The 14,912-nt window shown below is 42.0% G+C and overlaps 1 protein-coding gene and 1 non-coding gene across 2 annotated transcripts; both read right to left on the reverse strand.

The window, feature by feature from the left end:
* Positions 1-841: 841 nt before the first annotated feature.
* Positions 842-14,560, reverse strand: LOC136449328 (nucleolar protein 58-like). The gene is made up of 13 exons (XM_066449326.1): positions 14,423-14,560; positions 11,402-11,478; positions 10,895-10,947; positions 10,012-10,136; positions 9,027-9,228; positions 7,951-8,085; positions 7,241-7,386; positions 5,910-6,036; positions 5,500-5,663; positions 4,290-4,486; positions 3,447-3,595; positions 2,666-2,775; positions 842-959 (listed from the first exon to the last, which is right to left on the reverse strand). The coding sequence occupies exons 1-13, from the start codon at positions 14,465-14,467 to the stop codon at positions 888-890; spliced, it is 1,602 nt and encodes a 533-aa protein (XP_066305423.1). The 5' UTR covers positions 14,468-14,560; the 3' UTR covers positions 842-887.
* On the reverse strand, positions 11,023-11,109 carry LOC136421291 (small nucleolar RNA SNORD70). The gene has a single exon (XR_010753419.1). It is a non-coding gene; the product is annotated as a small nucleolar RNA SNORD70 (small nucleolar RNA).
* Positions 14,561-14,912: the final 352 nt, after the last annotated feature.

Consider the following 14,912-nt stretch of genomic DNA (forward strand, 5'->3'; position numbering starts at 1 on the left):
GGTTTTGAATATGGAACTGAATAAATTGTACAAATAAATGTCAAATAGAGCCTCCTTTTTGCCTTGTTTTGGGGAGTTATAAAATCTACCGCAATTCCATATTACAGGTTAAATCAAGTTAAACCGAAACGACAATAACATCTTCCTCTTTCTGAAATAAAATATTTCCCTTCACTCTCTTTTCTTTGATTAGGAACGAACTTGGAACATTTTGCTGAATGAAGGAATGTTGGTACGCTTGTAAAATTTTAGTCTTTCACTTATTGCTTTCTGTTATGGCCACAACTGATATCGAATAGATGTCATGCCTATAAAACAACTACACTTTTGCTGTATAGACTCTGATGACAAACACCGTTGCATCTTTTTGGGGCCTGTTGTTTCATGTTTGCCATGTTGTACCACAGACCACCCTTCTGAAAGCAGAGCCCCTATCGCTCTATTCGTTACCTCGCTGGCGTATGGGCCCTGCTCTTCACCCCTGGTAGACACGCTTCTGGCGACGTCACCACCAAAACAGCTTTCAGCCAATCAGAGGGTTTACTAAAGAACTGCTCAACCAAAACCGCAAAGGACGCTGGGAAGCTATCAACCAATCAAATTACGTCTCACATCGCTACTTTAGGTTCAGAACAAATTAACCGCCAAATTATGCCAAATAAGGATAGCTCATTAATTATTCATGAGCATCTGTCATTAATTATTCATGAGCGACCTTCAGTAACGTCGCCAGAACCGTGTCTACCGGGGGTGAAGAGCAGGGCCCCTACGCCAGCGAGCCAAATCGAGCGATAGGGGCTCTGCTTTCAGGAGGGTGCCACAGACAGGCACCACAATGTAAGAATTTGCTCCAGAAATGACCGCACGTTGCTGTCCAAGTCGATGGTTTAGTCCGAATCCTCCTCTTCCTTCACTTTCTTTTCCTTCTTCTTTTTCTTCTTCTTCTTTTCAGAGCTTGGCTGTGGAAAGGAAAATGCATTCGTGAATAGTTTCATCAGGTTGGTAAGTCACTGGATAACAAATATTTTTGTATTTATTATTTCATTTATTGGTTCAGCATGTACATGCCAGGGTTGCCCAACTAGCTGTAGTCTATTACTAAGGGCAAACCCATGTGCGGCCATAGGACTGTATGTTTTGAACCACTCACACCGGGAAGGACCCCTACTCTTTTCAATAAGTGCGGTGGGTTCTTTAACGTGCTCGAGGTATGGCTCTCCTCAAACACGGGACTTCCATTTAACGTCCTATCCGAGGGACGTCCCTAACCGAAGCTAGGTACTCATTTACACTTACAGGAAGTGAGGAGAGTCGTGTAAAGTGCCTTTCCCAAGGGTACAACGTCCGGGCGCATGTCCAGACATGTCTGGGGGCAAGCCGTGATCGAACTCGGGTACCCTTGTTTGATGGCCGAATGTTCTAGCCGTTACGCCACGTAACAAACACACAACCAAAAGTTTTATTCAAGACTGACTCTTAGGTGACCATCTGTCACCTTCCTCAGGGCAAGTGCGGTTCTGTGTGGGACTACATCTGTTAGCAGCGACACAACTACTTGTAGTTAGTTAAAGTTTAGTTAAAATCCTCCCACACCATTAGGTGTATAGGGCAGTGGCCATCCCTGTTTCATAGCCCTGGGCCACACTGTGGTGCAATCACTGCAGCAGGGGGCTAGTCCACTGGCAGTGAAGTGTGTTTAACTTCCATACTGTTTCAGGAGTATGTACCATTTTTATCAAGTCTTTGGTATGACTCAATGTGCCTCTTGTCCAGAGGTGTCCTACCCGGGAGTTGAACTCGGGCCTTCTGGTTCCAAGTAATCAGAACCAGATGTGGTAAGTAACAGAAGCGCAGACCACTACACCACAGGGACACCCCGCAACTACTTGACGTGCATAACACAATTAGTCAGAATAACCCTGAGGAAGGTGACAGACAGTCATCGAAATGTCGGCCTTGAAAAGAACTCTTGGTAGCGTACAAAGACCTTTGTTATCCACGAAAATGCATCAGTCGTCGATCAGTTCAGACAGACTAGATTTTTAATATATGAACAACATGAAGTATAACGAATGTCGGACGTTTCGGCCCCCCAAAGATCAGGACGTTTCGGCCCCAGGTCAAGGACGGTTCTGCCCAAGGAAATCATGTTGATTGCCGATACGCGTCAAGTACCAAGATACGTTGACTGACAAAAGTACACAGTCTCTCTTGAAAATAATGTTGATTTTCAATACTCGTTTCGGCCAAATAATATATAAATATCAAAAGGACAAACTCCAAGTTTAACTAATCTAACAAAGAAACGCAGTCTTAACTGAGAATCATCTTGATTGCCGATGCGCCGGCGGTCAGTGGATTCATACCACGCCATGCAGCGGCGCTAGCTATAGAGATGTTTCAGATTTAATTGTGGTAGGTCAGTGTGTTTGCTATGCTTAATGTTCAATCGTTTCACACAGATATTCGATCTGTAAATTGCATAGTAACTGTCATACACATAAGAATTAACTGGGCCGAACCGTCCTGGACCTGGGGCCGAACTGTCCTAGACTTGGGGCCGAAACGTCGGGGCCGAACTGTCCATGGGCCAAACTGTCCTGATACCGTATAACAATGAAACTTATATGAATTTATTGATATCTACAACAGAATATCAATGTACCTCAGGTGTTTCTGGTTCAGTTGCCGTGCTGGCCCCGCCTAACGATTCCTTTTTCTTTTTGTCTTTCTTCTTCTTTTTCTTTGCTGGTTCAGCCTCCTCTGTTTCCTCAGCTGAAAGAAAAAGTTTCTATATCATAAAAATGTCTCAAAACATGTGAACATATATGTATACCGTCAAACCTGCCGAGCAACTACCTGCCTTCAAAGGACACATTGAAACAGTCCCGTCCATTCTTACATAGTTAAGACCCTCTCCAAGCAACCACCTGTCTTCCATAACCAGCAACCACCTTTTTTTCAGTCCCAAATGGGCCTACACCCTCCCCTGAACAACCAAAATTGATTGACAGCAGCAGCATCTAACCCAGCAGCGGCCTCTTTAAAATGAGGATTTCTGCAAGCTCTGGCACTATCAGCCATTCATTCAGTTTCATTTATAATTTTCAACACCAGAATCAGAAACAATTCTGATACACACTGTATTCTTCACAACAATACCAGTAACAGCACTGTTAAGATAGATGCAGTTGAATTACAGTTAAAATCTGTAAATTCACCTTTTTGTGTCATCATTTAAAATCAGTAAGCACATAAATACTGCACAGAGTACAAATTGAGCTATTTAGAATTTTGACATATTAACTATAGAAACTGAATGCACTTGTTTTGGCATTCTAGGAGCAGACAACTGCAAAAAAAATAGTTTGATTGTTACATAAACACAGTTCTGACCACCTTGCCACCATTTAATTTAGAATGAATCACTAGCAGAACTGACGTACCTTCATTTGCTGGTTCTTCCTTGACCTTGGACTTCTTCTTCTTCTTGGTTTTCTCGGGAGTCTCCCCTTCTCCCACCTCCTCGATCTTCCTCTTCTTTGGCACAGCGGGGAGGGTGGAGTCAGCCGACGCATCAGCTACTTTCACCACACTGCAGTGGAACACAACACTGCCATTTCAACATCTGTGCATTGATTATGTCTAACATGCGGTTCACCAGATGTTAACGTGAAGCGCGAATCCGCGAGGTTTTATCGGAAATTGATATTTGGCGCGACGATCGGGCTGTTTGAAGGCTTGAATCGACGAATTTTGATCAAATTAAGTGGAAGATACCGGAGAAATTGATCAGGGAAAACATGGAAGGAAAACATTGGATGTCTTTAGGGCGTTTTGTCTAAAGTAGGGTGTTTAATTCCCTATCACATTTAGTACAGGGCGCAAACGGGACCGGTGTTGAAATGTTTTATTTCTGCCGACTTGAATTTCCATGAATGTTTGTCAAATAAATAATAAAGTTTTGTGGTGCTAAATTACATCTATTTACCGATTGTATACAACGAAGGCCCACATAATTTCCACCTAAAGAGATGGCATTATTCAAGCTTTGTCTACCAGCAAAACTTGCCCCTCAAAATGCTGGAAATAGCGTTTCAGAGGGTCAAGATTTCAAAATTTTCCAGGGGAGCTTACCATCGGACCCCCCTAGAATTGTTGTTTATGCACATGTACACTTACAGGTACACAGGTTTAGGTGCAGGTCTGGACCTGAACTACAAGTAATGGTTAAGTTTCAATAAGGACAAAGGCATGTTCGATCACACTCTAGAGTACAGTATCCTCACCTTTTACTCTCATACTTGTCAGCCTGGGCCTTGGCCCTGCCAGCTCCGGAGATCTTCCTAAAGTGCCCCTCCTCTATCATCTTCAGCCTGGCCTCTAGTCTGGCCCTGTTCTCCAGACCCATCTCGTTTGACGTCTCCTCGCCTAAAGCGTCGTACCTGGCTGCTAGAGCTGTCTTAGCCGCCAACATTCTAGATACCTGGGTCAGGATGAATGCATGTCTTTAGTATACAAGATATCTGAGTAAAGCCCCTATCACACATAGCTGACCATGGCCTCCCATCTTTTTCCAGACCATGGTTGGGAGATATTTGTGAGCAAGTTTTTCTCTAAAATCATAGTAGAGTAGGGATGAGTACCGAAACCCACGTTCAGGTTCAGGTCCGGACCGGTACCCAGAGGTTTCGGTTCAGGTCCGGACCAATTAGGTCCGACCTGAACCCATGGCATATTTTGATAATTGCCATAGCGGCATAATTATGCGGCGGCGTTTCGATCTGGTGATATCGTCACAACTGTCCTGCAATGTTTAATAGCAGTAACGTTACCTCCGGCAGTGAGAATAACCTTCTCACAAAGTTTACACTTTGCCGGTTCTGTGGGAGTTTGATTACATGGTCCCATACAATGCTGTTAGGGGAATAGCTCGCTGTGACATCGGTGCCCCACAGAGATCAAGCAAACATGACCCCGTCTGGGGTCTAGCGCAAAGAAAAACACGCGAAATATCCAATATGGCGCCCACTGGGGGCCAAGTGGACTTCAACCAATCACATCGCTAGCTTCCCTTGACGTCATCAAACCTTGTGAGAATTTGTAAGACTTCAGGAATTTCATAATGGTTGCCCAATGTTTTTGTCTTTTTCGAGCGCAAACTTCGCGATCTATGGAAGGTTAAAGATGGTCTAGAACGAAAAACATATATGTGAGTGCTAGATTTTTTTACCGGTCCAGTACTGAAATAACCGGAAAACTGGGTTTCGGTTTTTTGGACCTGAACCGAAACGTTTTTACAGGTCCAGAACCGGACAGGCATAACCGGTACGCATCCCTATAGTAGAAGCTGGTGTGTTACACAGTGGGTCAGTTATACCGGCTATTTACATACAGATACCACGGTTCTGTTGGTACAAAATGTAGTGCCAAAACAGCGATGCTTGGATTTTGCAGGATTGGTTCTCACAAAACGACGTGAGCAGCTAGACGACCCACCTTGCCCTTGTTCTTGGGTGTGGACTGTCCCACTAGAGAGGCGTGGTAGATGAGACCATATTTGGGCGTGTCGTGTTTAGTCTTGAGTGCCCTGAACAGGGCCTTCTCCGCCCCCAGGATCTGTACTGTTGACGAGGGGTGCTTTGCCAAATTCAGCAGGGAACCTAGAATAAAAATTTACAAAAACATAAATACAATATCCATTTTAAAACCAGGCAAGCAATTCTTTGTCAATTTCATTAACAAAGATCTTATTTTCACTCAGTTTTCTTCATTATCACACAACAGTTAATACAAGAGTAGGAAAAAATCTTGTACCACCCCTTTAATCCTATGGGGTGGTACATTCCTTCCTGTTTTCCTTCACACAGGACTGTACCATGATGTAGAACGAGGGGAGCACAGCGTACCTGCGTGTGAGATGAGTCTAGCCCCCACCAGTTCCCCCACCATTATGGTGAGGTTGGGAGCGATGGCCATCATCCGGCTTTTCAAGTAGTCATACAGCTGCGCCCTGTACTCTGTAATGTCTATCACCTGCACAAACAAACAAACAAACAAACAACAGGTAGTCATACACCTGTATACAAACAACAATACGTAATGTGTTAAAAAATTTGTATTTTCCGAGAACCATAGTACATTGGAACTCCTTGTTATCGAGTACTGTAGGAGCATCCTCACTAAACAGCTTTAAAGAACGGTTGCAGTCAGATATGCAAAGACAAGGTGTGATAGGCCGTTCAGTGTACATAATATAACCAGCTGCTGCCGCGCCGCGTGCCTGCGAAGCTGTTGTGTTACGCACAGGCAGTATCACAGAGGTAGCAAAGGTTGACATCATGGTGTTTTAAGGAGACCGTTTTGGATGACGACAGTAAAGCAGATATGACAGTTTGTTTCAGTGGTAGTGACGAAGTGTAGAGAGATCTTCAGTAGTCATCAGCACACTGTTTTCATCATCAACAAACTGCTGGACTGTATAAAAATACAATCCCCTAAAAATCAAGCTACAATGCCTACAAGAATGAATTTTCAAAAACACAAATGCAAGAAATAACATTATATGAATGTTATGGGGTTCAAACAAGTCCGTATGAGTTTCGTATTGACATTTTGTTTTGGTTGAGGTAAAATTTGCAGGGAAGAAGTTATTTTTTACTTTGATCCATCATTGTACAGCCTTGTTATTGAACTTTAGAAACTACTTCGGCCTCAAACTTTTCCTCATACTGACTTGATATAAGCACAACTGTGAACCCACAAACATTCATAGAATGCTTTTTCTTGCATGTGTGTTGTCATCATTTATTAGTTTCATTTTACGCCTTCAGTGTTCTGGCCAGGCCTTTTCAGCATAGGGGCCCCCGATGCTGTGATCTGGACCCCCGATGCTGTGTTTCTTTCTGGGAAGAACCTTCATAAATCTTATAAAAAGTTAATATTTGGCTTTCGAATGAGAATGTAACAGAGGAAAAACTTAACTTCACAAAATTTATCCCTCAAAATGCAGGAAATAGTGCCTTATTTGGTTATGAATGTCAAAATTTTATGCGGGAAGATGCCAGACTCCCAACCGTTATCATGGCTTTGGCACTCCGCAAGTGACTTGCGCCGTGCAAAGTTGGCCTTCTGTACCTTACCCCTATGCTGTGAAAAAATCCTGGTGAGAACACTGAACTTAAATCCTTTACATAGGAAAATGCAGAAATTTGCACTGTTTTATAACCTGCCGCCTTACCTGGTCACACAGGTATGTGATATTATCTATGTCCGTCTCTGCCACTTCCACACCCATGGAGATCTCAGCCGACTTCTTCACCTGTTCCTCTACTTCTTCAGGTAAGATGTGAGACAGGTCTGTCTTAGACGTGTTCAGTCTGTTACCTGCAGATATTAAAGATAATGTCTTTTATCGGTTTGTCAACAAACTGAATTAAAAACCAATGTAAAAACGTGGCGTTGCGGTGGCGTAGTGGCAGGGTATTTGGCCCAAGAACCCAGAGATACCAGGTTCGAATCCGGATTTCCCTGATTTGTCCCGTTGACGTCTCTGTCTAAGCTACCTGCATAGTCCCTTGAACCTTGAACGAGTGATCGGTGATGTCATCTCATGAGACAATGGGTTTTTCTGCACCACTCAGTCCGGTCTTCCATTAGTAAATTACATGAAAATCTGTTGCTCCTTTCTTCAGTTATTCTCCTTAGAAGATTTTGACAAATATGCCATTGCAGTTCCAGTGTCACATACCAGGGGGCCCAAAATCGACCTTCACCTTTCTCCCTCCAACACCTACCCACATACCAAATATCATTGCGATCCATCTAGACGTTCTTCAGTTATGCTGACTTCAAGCATCCGGACGCACACACAAACCCACACGCAAACACACTCAAAACAATATCATCATGAAAAAGTATTTTTTCATGGAGATAATAAGAGATACGTACCAATAGCTTTGACAGTTTTGGCGTAGGCCAGGTTGTCTGTGACGACTTTACTGAGCTCTGGGAAGTGCCAGCCGTACCACTCCTTACACCTCATGATGTAGTTGTTCAACTCTTTGTCCAAATCATCCAAGAGACCTGCAAGGGGAAAGTAAAACATCATGGGCGTCTCTCGGAAAGGACGTTAAATGGAGGTCCCGTGTTTGGGGAGAGCCACACCCCACACACGTTTAAGAACCCGCCAAACCTTTCGAAAAAGAGTACTTAGGGACATGCCCCGGTGTGCGATGGTCCAAACCTTCCAGTCGGTATATAGGCTACAAAAGTCTTCAGCAAGTTGAAGTTGGGAGCCTCAAAATAAAAAAAAAGAGCGAGAGCTAAACCTTCTACTGAAGACTGGATGAACAATATACTGAAACTGAGTAGAAGCAGTGCAAAAAATAGTTACTCAAGCAACTGGATAAAATTTTGAAACAGTCAGACATTTCAGATAGTATCCGAGTTGAAGCTGGTTTCATTGTGCATGCATATAGACAGGGCGTCCAAAAATTTTTGAGTGCGTGTGTGTGTGTGTGTGTGTGTGTGTGTGTGTGTGAGAGTGAGTGTGCGTGCTTGAGTGAGTGTGTGTGTTTGTGTTCCCGAGTGGGCGCTATGGACTAAGAATTATCTGGTAGCCTTGCATGTCAATCAATTTATATTATGTGTCCCAGTGTCTGGTATAATGACAACAATAAAGCAGAAGTTACAGTTTGTTTCAGTGGTAGTGACGAAGTGTAGAGAAATCTTCACTACTTATCAGCACACTGTTTTCATCATCAACAAACTGTTGGACTGCATAAAATACAATCCCCGAAAACCATCTACATGCAAGAAACCAAGTCTGGTTACGGTATCAGGAAAAAAAAAGTGTCTGTGTGTGTGTGCAACACATGTACATGTGTATGTAAATACCACAGAAATGGTGCCCCTTGGCATTCCCTGCAAAATGAGAGCATCTAATTTCTTTCTTTTCTTTGCGTAGGGCGTCCTGCTAGCTAATAGCCTGCTTACACAGCATACATCGAACCATGTATACTCACATATGGCCTGTATGATCATAGTGTCGACCTTGTCTGGGCTGAACTTGAGCTTGTATCTGGACAGTCCGTGGGCCAGACCCAGGGCCATGGCCGCCATCTCCTTATTTGGCAGCCCGGTGATGAGGTTATTGACCTGAGACTTGATACATCTCATGAGCTCTGCTATGGCCGTGTTGTGGACACATTGGAGGTCTAACTTGTCCTGGAACAACAAAGATAAAAAATTGAAGTTCTGCTGCAGTACCAAGGTCAGATACCAGGGGGCCCAAAATCAGCCTTGAATTTTGGCTTCACAACACCCGCCCACATACCAAATATCATCGTAATCCATCCAGGGGTTCTTGAGTTATGCTGACTACAATAGTCCAGAAACACACACAGACACACCAAAAACAATATCTCCATTTTTCATGGAGATAACAAAGATACATTTCCAGTGGTTAAGGTCTCATTCCTGAGTTACTCCGTGTGTAGACTCTCAAAGAGTCCGTACGCCAAAAAATGAACGGCTGCATGAACGTGTGTTTATATCAGTGGGAAATTCCCTTTTAGCCGGCCCAACTGATCTCAAGCGTCAAACTGATGGAAGCTTGTTTGTAACTGAAGAAATTAGCAGGTAAAGTTCGGCGGTCGCACGCGAGGTCGGACGTGCACAGCCCGACATTGTAGGTGATGCGGTTGTGCGCTCTTCAGCTGGAAAGTGCCTATTTTTGGGGTGTAGCTAAGTGCAGGTTGTAAAACTGTTGGCAAAAAAAACGTTTATAGTGCCAACATAAAACCTTTAAAAACCCTTCTTTTCCTTAAAAATTTTGGCCCAATCTAGAGACCATATGTAATTAGGAAATAGAAAGACTTTTTGTCCGTTTGGACTGATTTGCAATGATAAAATTTTAGCAGTTGACAAGTGACCGTTAAAGTAGCTAAAATCAAGTTACCATTAGCAAATCAAGAATTAAAGTAGCCTGGTCTGTTTCTACAAACTAACCTTGATGGCATTGCCCAGTTTGGCGTCTGCTACGGCCAGTTCCTCGTGAGCCTCCTTCGCTACGATCTTCTTCAGCATCTTCTTCATGGTTTTGCTCATCTTGCCTTCCACCGCCGCCGTGGCAGCTGGAAACATGGGGGAGAAAGACACCTGTCAATCACCTGGCTTCTGCCTTCTGATTGGTCTTACTAGCACATTTAATTAAATCACTGATTACCAGACCTGTCCCTCAGTCCTGGGATGGAAATTCGCTTCCCAGGACAGACAAAAATTTTACTCTGTCCGTCCAATAAAAATCTTTAATTCCTACCTGTCAATCACCTGGCTTCTTCCTTCTGATTGGTCAAGCACATTTAAATCACTGATTACCAGGGCTGTCCCTGTCCCAGGATGGAAACTTGCTTATCAGGACGGACAGAAATTTCACTCTCCAAAAAAATCTATATTTCATTTCATGGAAATGATAAAAATGTATTTTCATGAGCCTTAACTGACAGATATTAATTATAATATACACTATAATCAGTTACAATGTAAACTGAAGGGACCACCCTAAAGATTAATAATAAACTTAACTGACAGATTTAGCAATGAAAATTAACAACACGGGATCCCAAACGATGAGTGAGATGGGAAAAGAATCTAAAGCTGGAGACAGCACTGCTGATTATATTATTTCACAATCTTCTTATGTTGTATTGTAAAAACGTTTAAACTTGTATTGTCATTATTAGCATTATGTATTTACAATAAAAAAAAGATAAAGCAGGCATCCCCAATTGAGGTGAAGCATATTCAGTATTTACAATAATGAATAATTTTCTTGATATAAACTGAGAAATTATTATATTTTCTCAGTTTTTCATATCAAGCCTCAACTTACCAGATAGCGCCTCTGTTGTGTCATCAAACTTCTGGAAGTGCTTGAGTTTCACGCTAAAGATTCAAACAAAAACACATCTCGTTAAGGATGAAACAAAAACCTTACCGAGGAAACACTTCAAGCAGACGTGACAGTTTGTTTCAGTGGTAGTGACGAAGTGTAGAGAAATCTTCAGTAGTCATCAGCACACTGTTCTCATCATTAACAAACTGTTGGAATGTAGAAAAAATACAATCCCCAACAAACCATCCCTCATAACTATCTACAAACTCAAAAAGTATACTATTAGGCTCGCCCCTGAGGCGTCACCAAAAAAATTGATCTCCCCACACCAAATTCATCTTGGAAGGTAAGATGTACAACTTATTTTTTAAAAACAAAATTTTGGAATCTCTTTGTTACAATGTAGCGCTGGTCATAAAAGGAATAATGCTTATCAAGTACAATGCTGCATACACAAATATGTGCTAAGATTAGTAAGAAATCAGACAATACAGAAGTTCTTACATTTTGCTGGCCTTTTCTGGCGTCTCAAAGTCCTTGAAAAGTTCCTCAGTCTCCTGTAGTTTCTTCTCATTCAGTAACTGTGGAAAAAATACATTCATTTTTTGTAAGTGCACTTTCTTTACTAGCATGAAAGTCTACCTGAGTCTATATACTGAACATTCAATTAAGTTTGCGCCATTCAAATATCGGGCAACGGACTTAGGAAAGGAAAGTGATCTCGAACCAGTTTAGCTCAAATGAACTCAATGAACAGATGAGCTATTCTTCCACTGGTCATGACAGGAAGACAGACGCTATATTATATACAGTATTTACAGGTTGAACCGTTCATTGTACAGGGGAAATTCCCCTAGCTCTTTTCGACAAGCACAATGAACCATGGCATAACGTCCCGTCCTAAGGACTGCGACCCTTTCCGGTAGCGTGCATGTCGGGTGAGCGACACAGCCGGGATCGAACCCGGGGCTTCTAGTTCCAGAGGCAGGGCCGCTAACCACTGGACTAAGCACGCTGTGTACCATGAAAATCTTGAAGGTACCGGTAAAAAACACCGGATACTGTACCGATATGAAATAATTAATTTTACTTTGTATGTGCTTATTTTGTGACTTATCTCCTAACCTCATGCAACACCGAGAGACAACATAACTAATATACAACAAGAGTTCTACGACCTCATACCTTCGTCAAATGATTTTGACCTTTATGACTGACGTATTAGGAGTGTTTTTCATCAATCATCAATCATACCAGTTGATCCTCTTCTCCCAAATAACATAAGTTGTCCAAACCTCCTTGTTATGAATATGAGCTTAACAAAGAAGGTTATGCTAACATTTATCATCAATTATGCAAATAAGCTCCCTCCTTATTAGCATAATTTGATTCAATGGTGTTCACATTCACACAACTTCCTAATGCCACAAGTATGAAATTGCCGTCATTTACTAGTATGGAATTATAGTAGTTTCTCATTAATTATGCTAGTTAGGCCCACATTTGCATATTTCCTATCTATCAACATTCCTCTCTTCCTTAGTTACAAATGTCACATATTTGAATAGTCATATCATGGAACACAGCAGATTTTTAAAATTGCCTCATTAATCATGCGAGTTATAATTTGATTTGCATAATTATCATCCAATCATACAAAGCATCACGTAAGCTATCTACATACCAAAAATCATGACCATCCATCAAGACCATCTCGAGTTATAGTTTTTCTCATTAATTATGTCAATGAGGTTCTCATTTGCAAAGCTGATATCTATTAATATTTCTCTCTTCCTCAGTCACATATGTCACATGTTTGAGAGTCCTATCATGGAAATTGATGGATGCATAAACTTTCCTCATTAATTATGCAAATTAGATACTGATTTGCATAATAAGTATCTAATCATGTACATCAGCACTCAAGCTATGTACTTACAAAAATGTATGACCATCCACCAAGCCCTTCTTGAGTAATTCCCTTTCAAAGTCTGAAGCAAAACCTGCCCCTGCTATAGCCAACCCATAGGTCTGCTTGGAGACTACCTTACCAATGCCTACAGCTGGCCATGGCTGACAGCCAATTTGTGTAACTGACGTTTCCTGCCTTCAACATGACCCCTCATGACCCCTGCCCCTATCCATGACGCCTTGGAACAACACAGCCAACACGTACACATACTTCAGCATACAATATAACACATCTTTACACTTTTCTCGTTAATTATGCAAAACACTTCGCCCAAAATCTAATCATCTTGAGATTTCCCACATACACACCGACACACCAACTACGACAACAAACCATCCAGGCGTTCTCGACTTATTCTGTTCACTAACAGACACACAGACAAGCATCATCGAATAACCTTCTCGACGAAACTTCGTCGACGAAGGTAACATCTTTTATGCAGGCCGGGAGTTATGATATCAAAGCCAAGGAGTATGGTAGTAGGAAACCTAGTTATGTTCTTTGAATAAAGATACTGACAAGTTGTTAACAGTTTGTTAATGTTTCTGTCATTATACTACTGTCATTATTGAAGAAGTTCAGAAGAAAACACGTTAATTTTTAAAAAAATTGTCCAGGTACGGGTTCAGGTCCGGACCTGTACCTAAACCCCTGTACCTGTACCTGTGTAACAGTGGGGGTTCAAGCGCCTCCAACTGACCAGTCTAACTGGTCGCGACCTTTTAGCCTAGTGGTTAAGGCGTGCGTGCCTGTGATCTGGGCTGCCGGTTTCGGCGTGGGTTCGAATCTCGGTTGGGATCACTTGTTTCTACTCCCTCCTTTGATTTGTTTCACCTGTACCTGATGTTACCGTTTAGGTATGCAGCACTAGCCACGGTAAAAATCTAAAAATTGCTGTGTCTTTGAGTTTATGGTAGTAACCAAAATCAAGATAAAAAATGTTCACAGGTATGATCAATCTGAGATGACCAACCATGGACTTAAAACAATTTGAGGTTTTACAGTATATATGAATTATTAGATATAACGTTATAATTGTAAACATATTGTTTACCCAATTTGTAATGTATCCAATGAAAAGTTATAAAAAATTGGGCCATGCAATTATCTGCAATACATTCTCTCGGGAAATTCTTTTATCATGGCACAACAAATTATCTAACATCCGTCGAAATAGACTCGAGAAGCTACAACTAGCCTGATAATTTTTTTGTTTAAATCGCCCCCCTCCCCACCTTTAAAATCCCTTATAAATATTATCAGACATTTAAGCTATTTATAGCAAAAAGACTGCCTGTAGTATGTTTATGTTACAGTCTGTGACTTCCCTCATTGATTTGATGATATAAAACGTGCATACTGCCGCAGATTTGTTAGGAAAGTGTTAGTAAACCATAAATTGTAACACACACGTGCACGTGCGCGAAGATGTCATTTTTCACTCGGCAAAGTTCGGGATGAACAAACGCCGCATTTGGGCCCAAAATAGACGATTCAAGCGGAGAAAAAACAACGGAAATTATGCATAATACTACTAATATTGGTGTTCTTACCTTGAATATGGCATAACCTGCCGGGGTTTCAAATAAAACCAACATTTTTGTGGCTAAATTCTAGATTCGCCCATCCACGCGATGAAAAAAGCTGCCAACGTACAGTGCGCAGGCGTCGTGACCTTGTGCCACTCATGGATCAGGGGTGACATCTAGCGATTGTATTACAAACTGCAGTTCAAATTATTTTCGCCGCACGGTCCTGTGGGGACCTTTAGCGTTTTTGTTACGAACTGCAGGTCAAATACACCTGTTCGACACTCCGTTGGACCCGAGTCGACACTCTCCTCTTTAGATTGGGCTATTATGTTTCTGTTGAACCAAGGCAGGTTGTATCTGCTTGATGTTGTTTTACTAGGGATGTGCACGTTCATAGTGTGCTTCATTATATCTTTAAAATCGTCCCATTTCTGTGTCACGGACATATCCTCAGTTCGTTTGTTAAAGTTTGCATAGTCACTAAGGTCACTCTTGATGGCCGGTTCATCAG

Source organism: Branchiostoma lanceolatum, chromosome 15 (genome assembly GCF_035083965.1).
Source record: "Branchiostoma lanceolatum isolate klBraLanc5 chromosome 15, klBraLanc5.hap2, whole genome shotgun sequence".
In the NCBI taxonomy this organism is placed as follows: Eukaryota; Metazoa; Chordata; class Leptocardii; order Amphioxiformes; family Branchiostomatidae; genus Branchiostoma; species Branchiostoma lanceolatum.

Excerpts from the sequence above, each read along its gene's own strand:
- LOC136449328 (XM_066449326.1), bottom strand. The coding sequence starts at position 14,467 with ATGTTGGTTTTATTTGAAACCCCGGCAGGTTATGCCATATTCAAG. Across the intron at positions 6,037-7,240 it reads TCACATACCTGTGTGACCAG|GTGATAGACATTACAGAGTA; the intron begins GTAAGGCGGCAG and ends TTGTTTGTGCAG. Across the intron at positions 5,664-5,909 it reads TAGACTCATCTCACACGCAG|GTTCCCTGCTGAATTTGGCA; the intron begins GTACGCTGTGCT and ends TTTTTATTCTAG.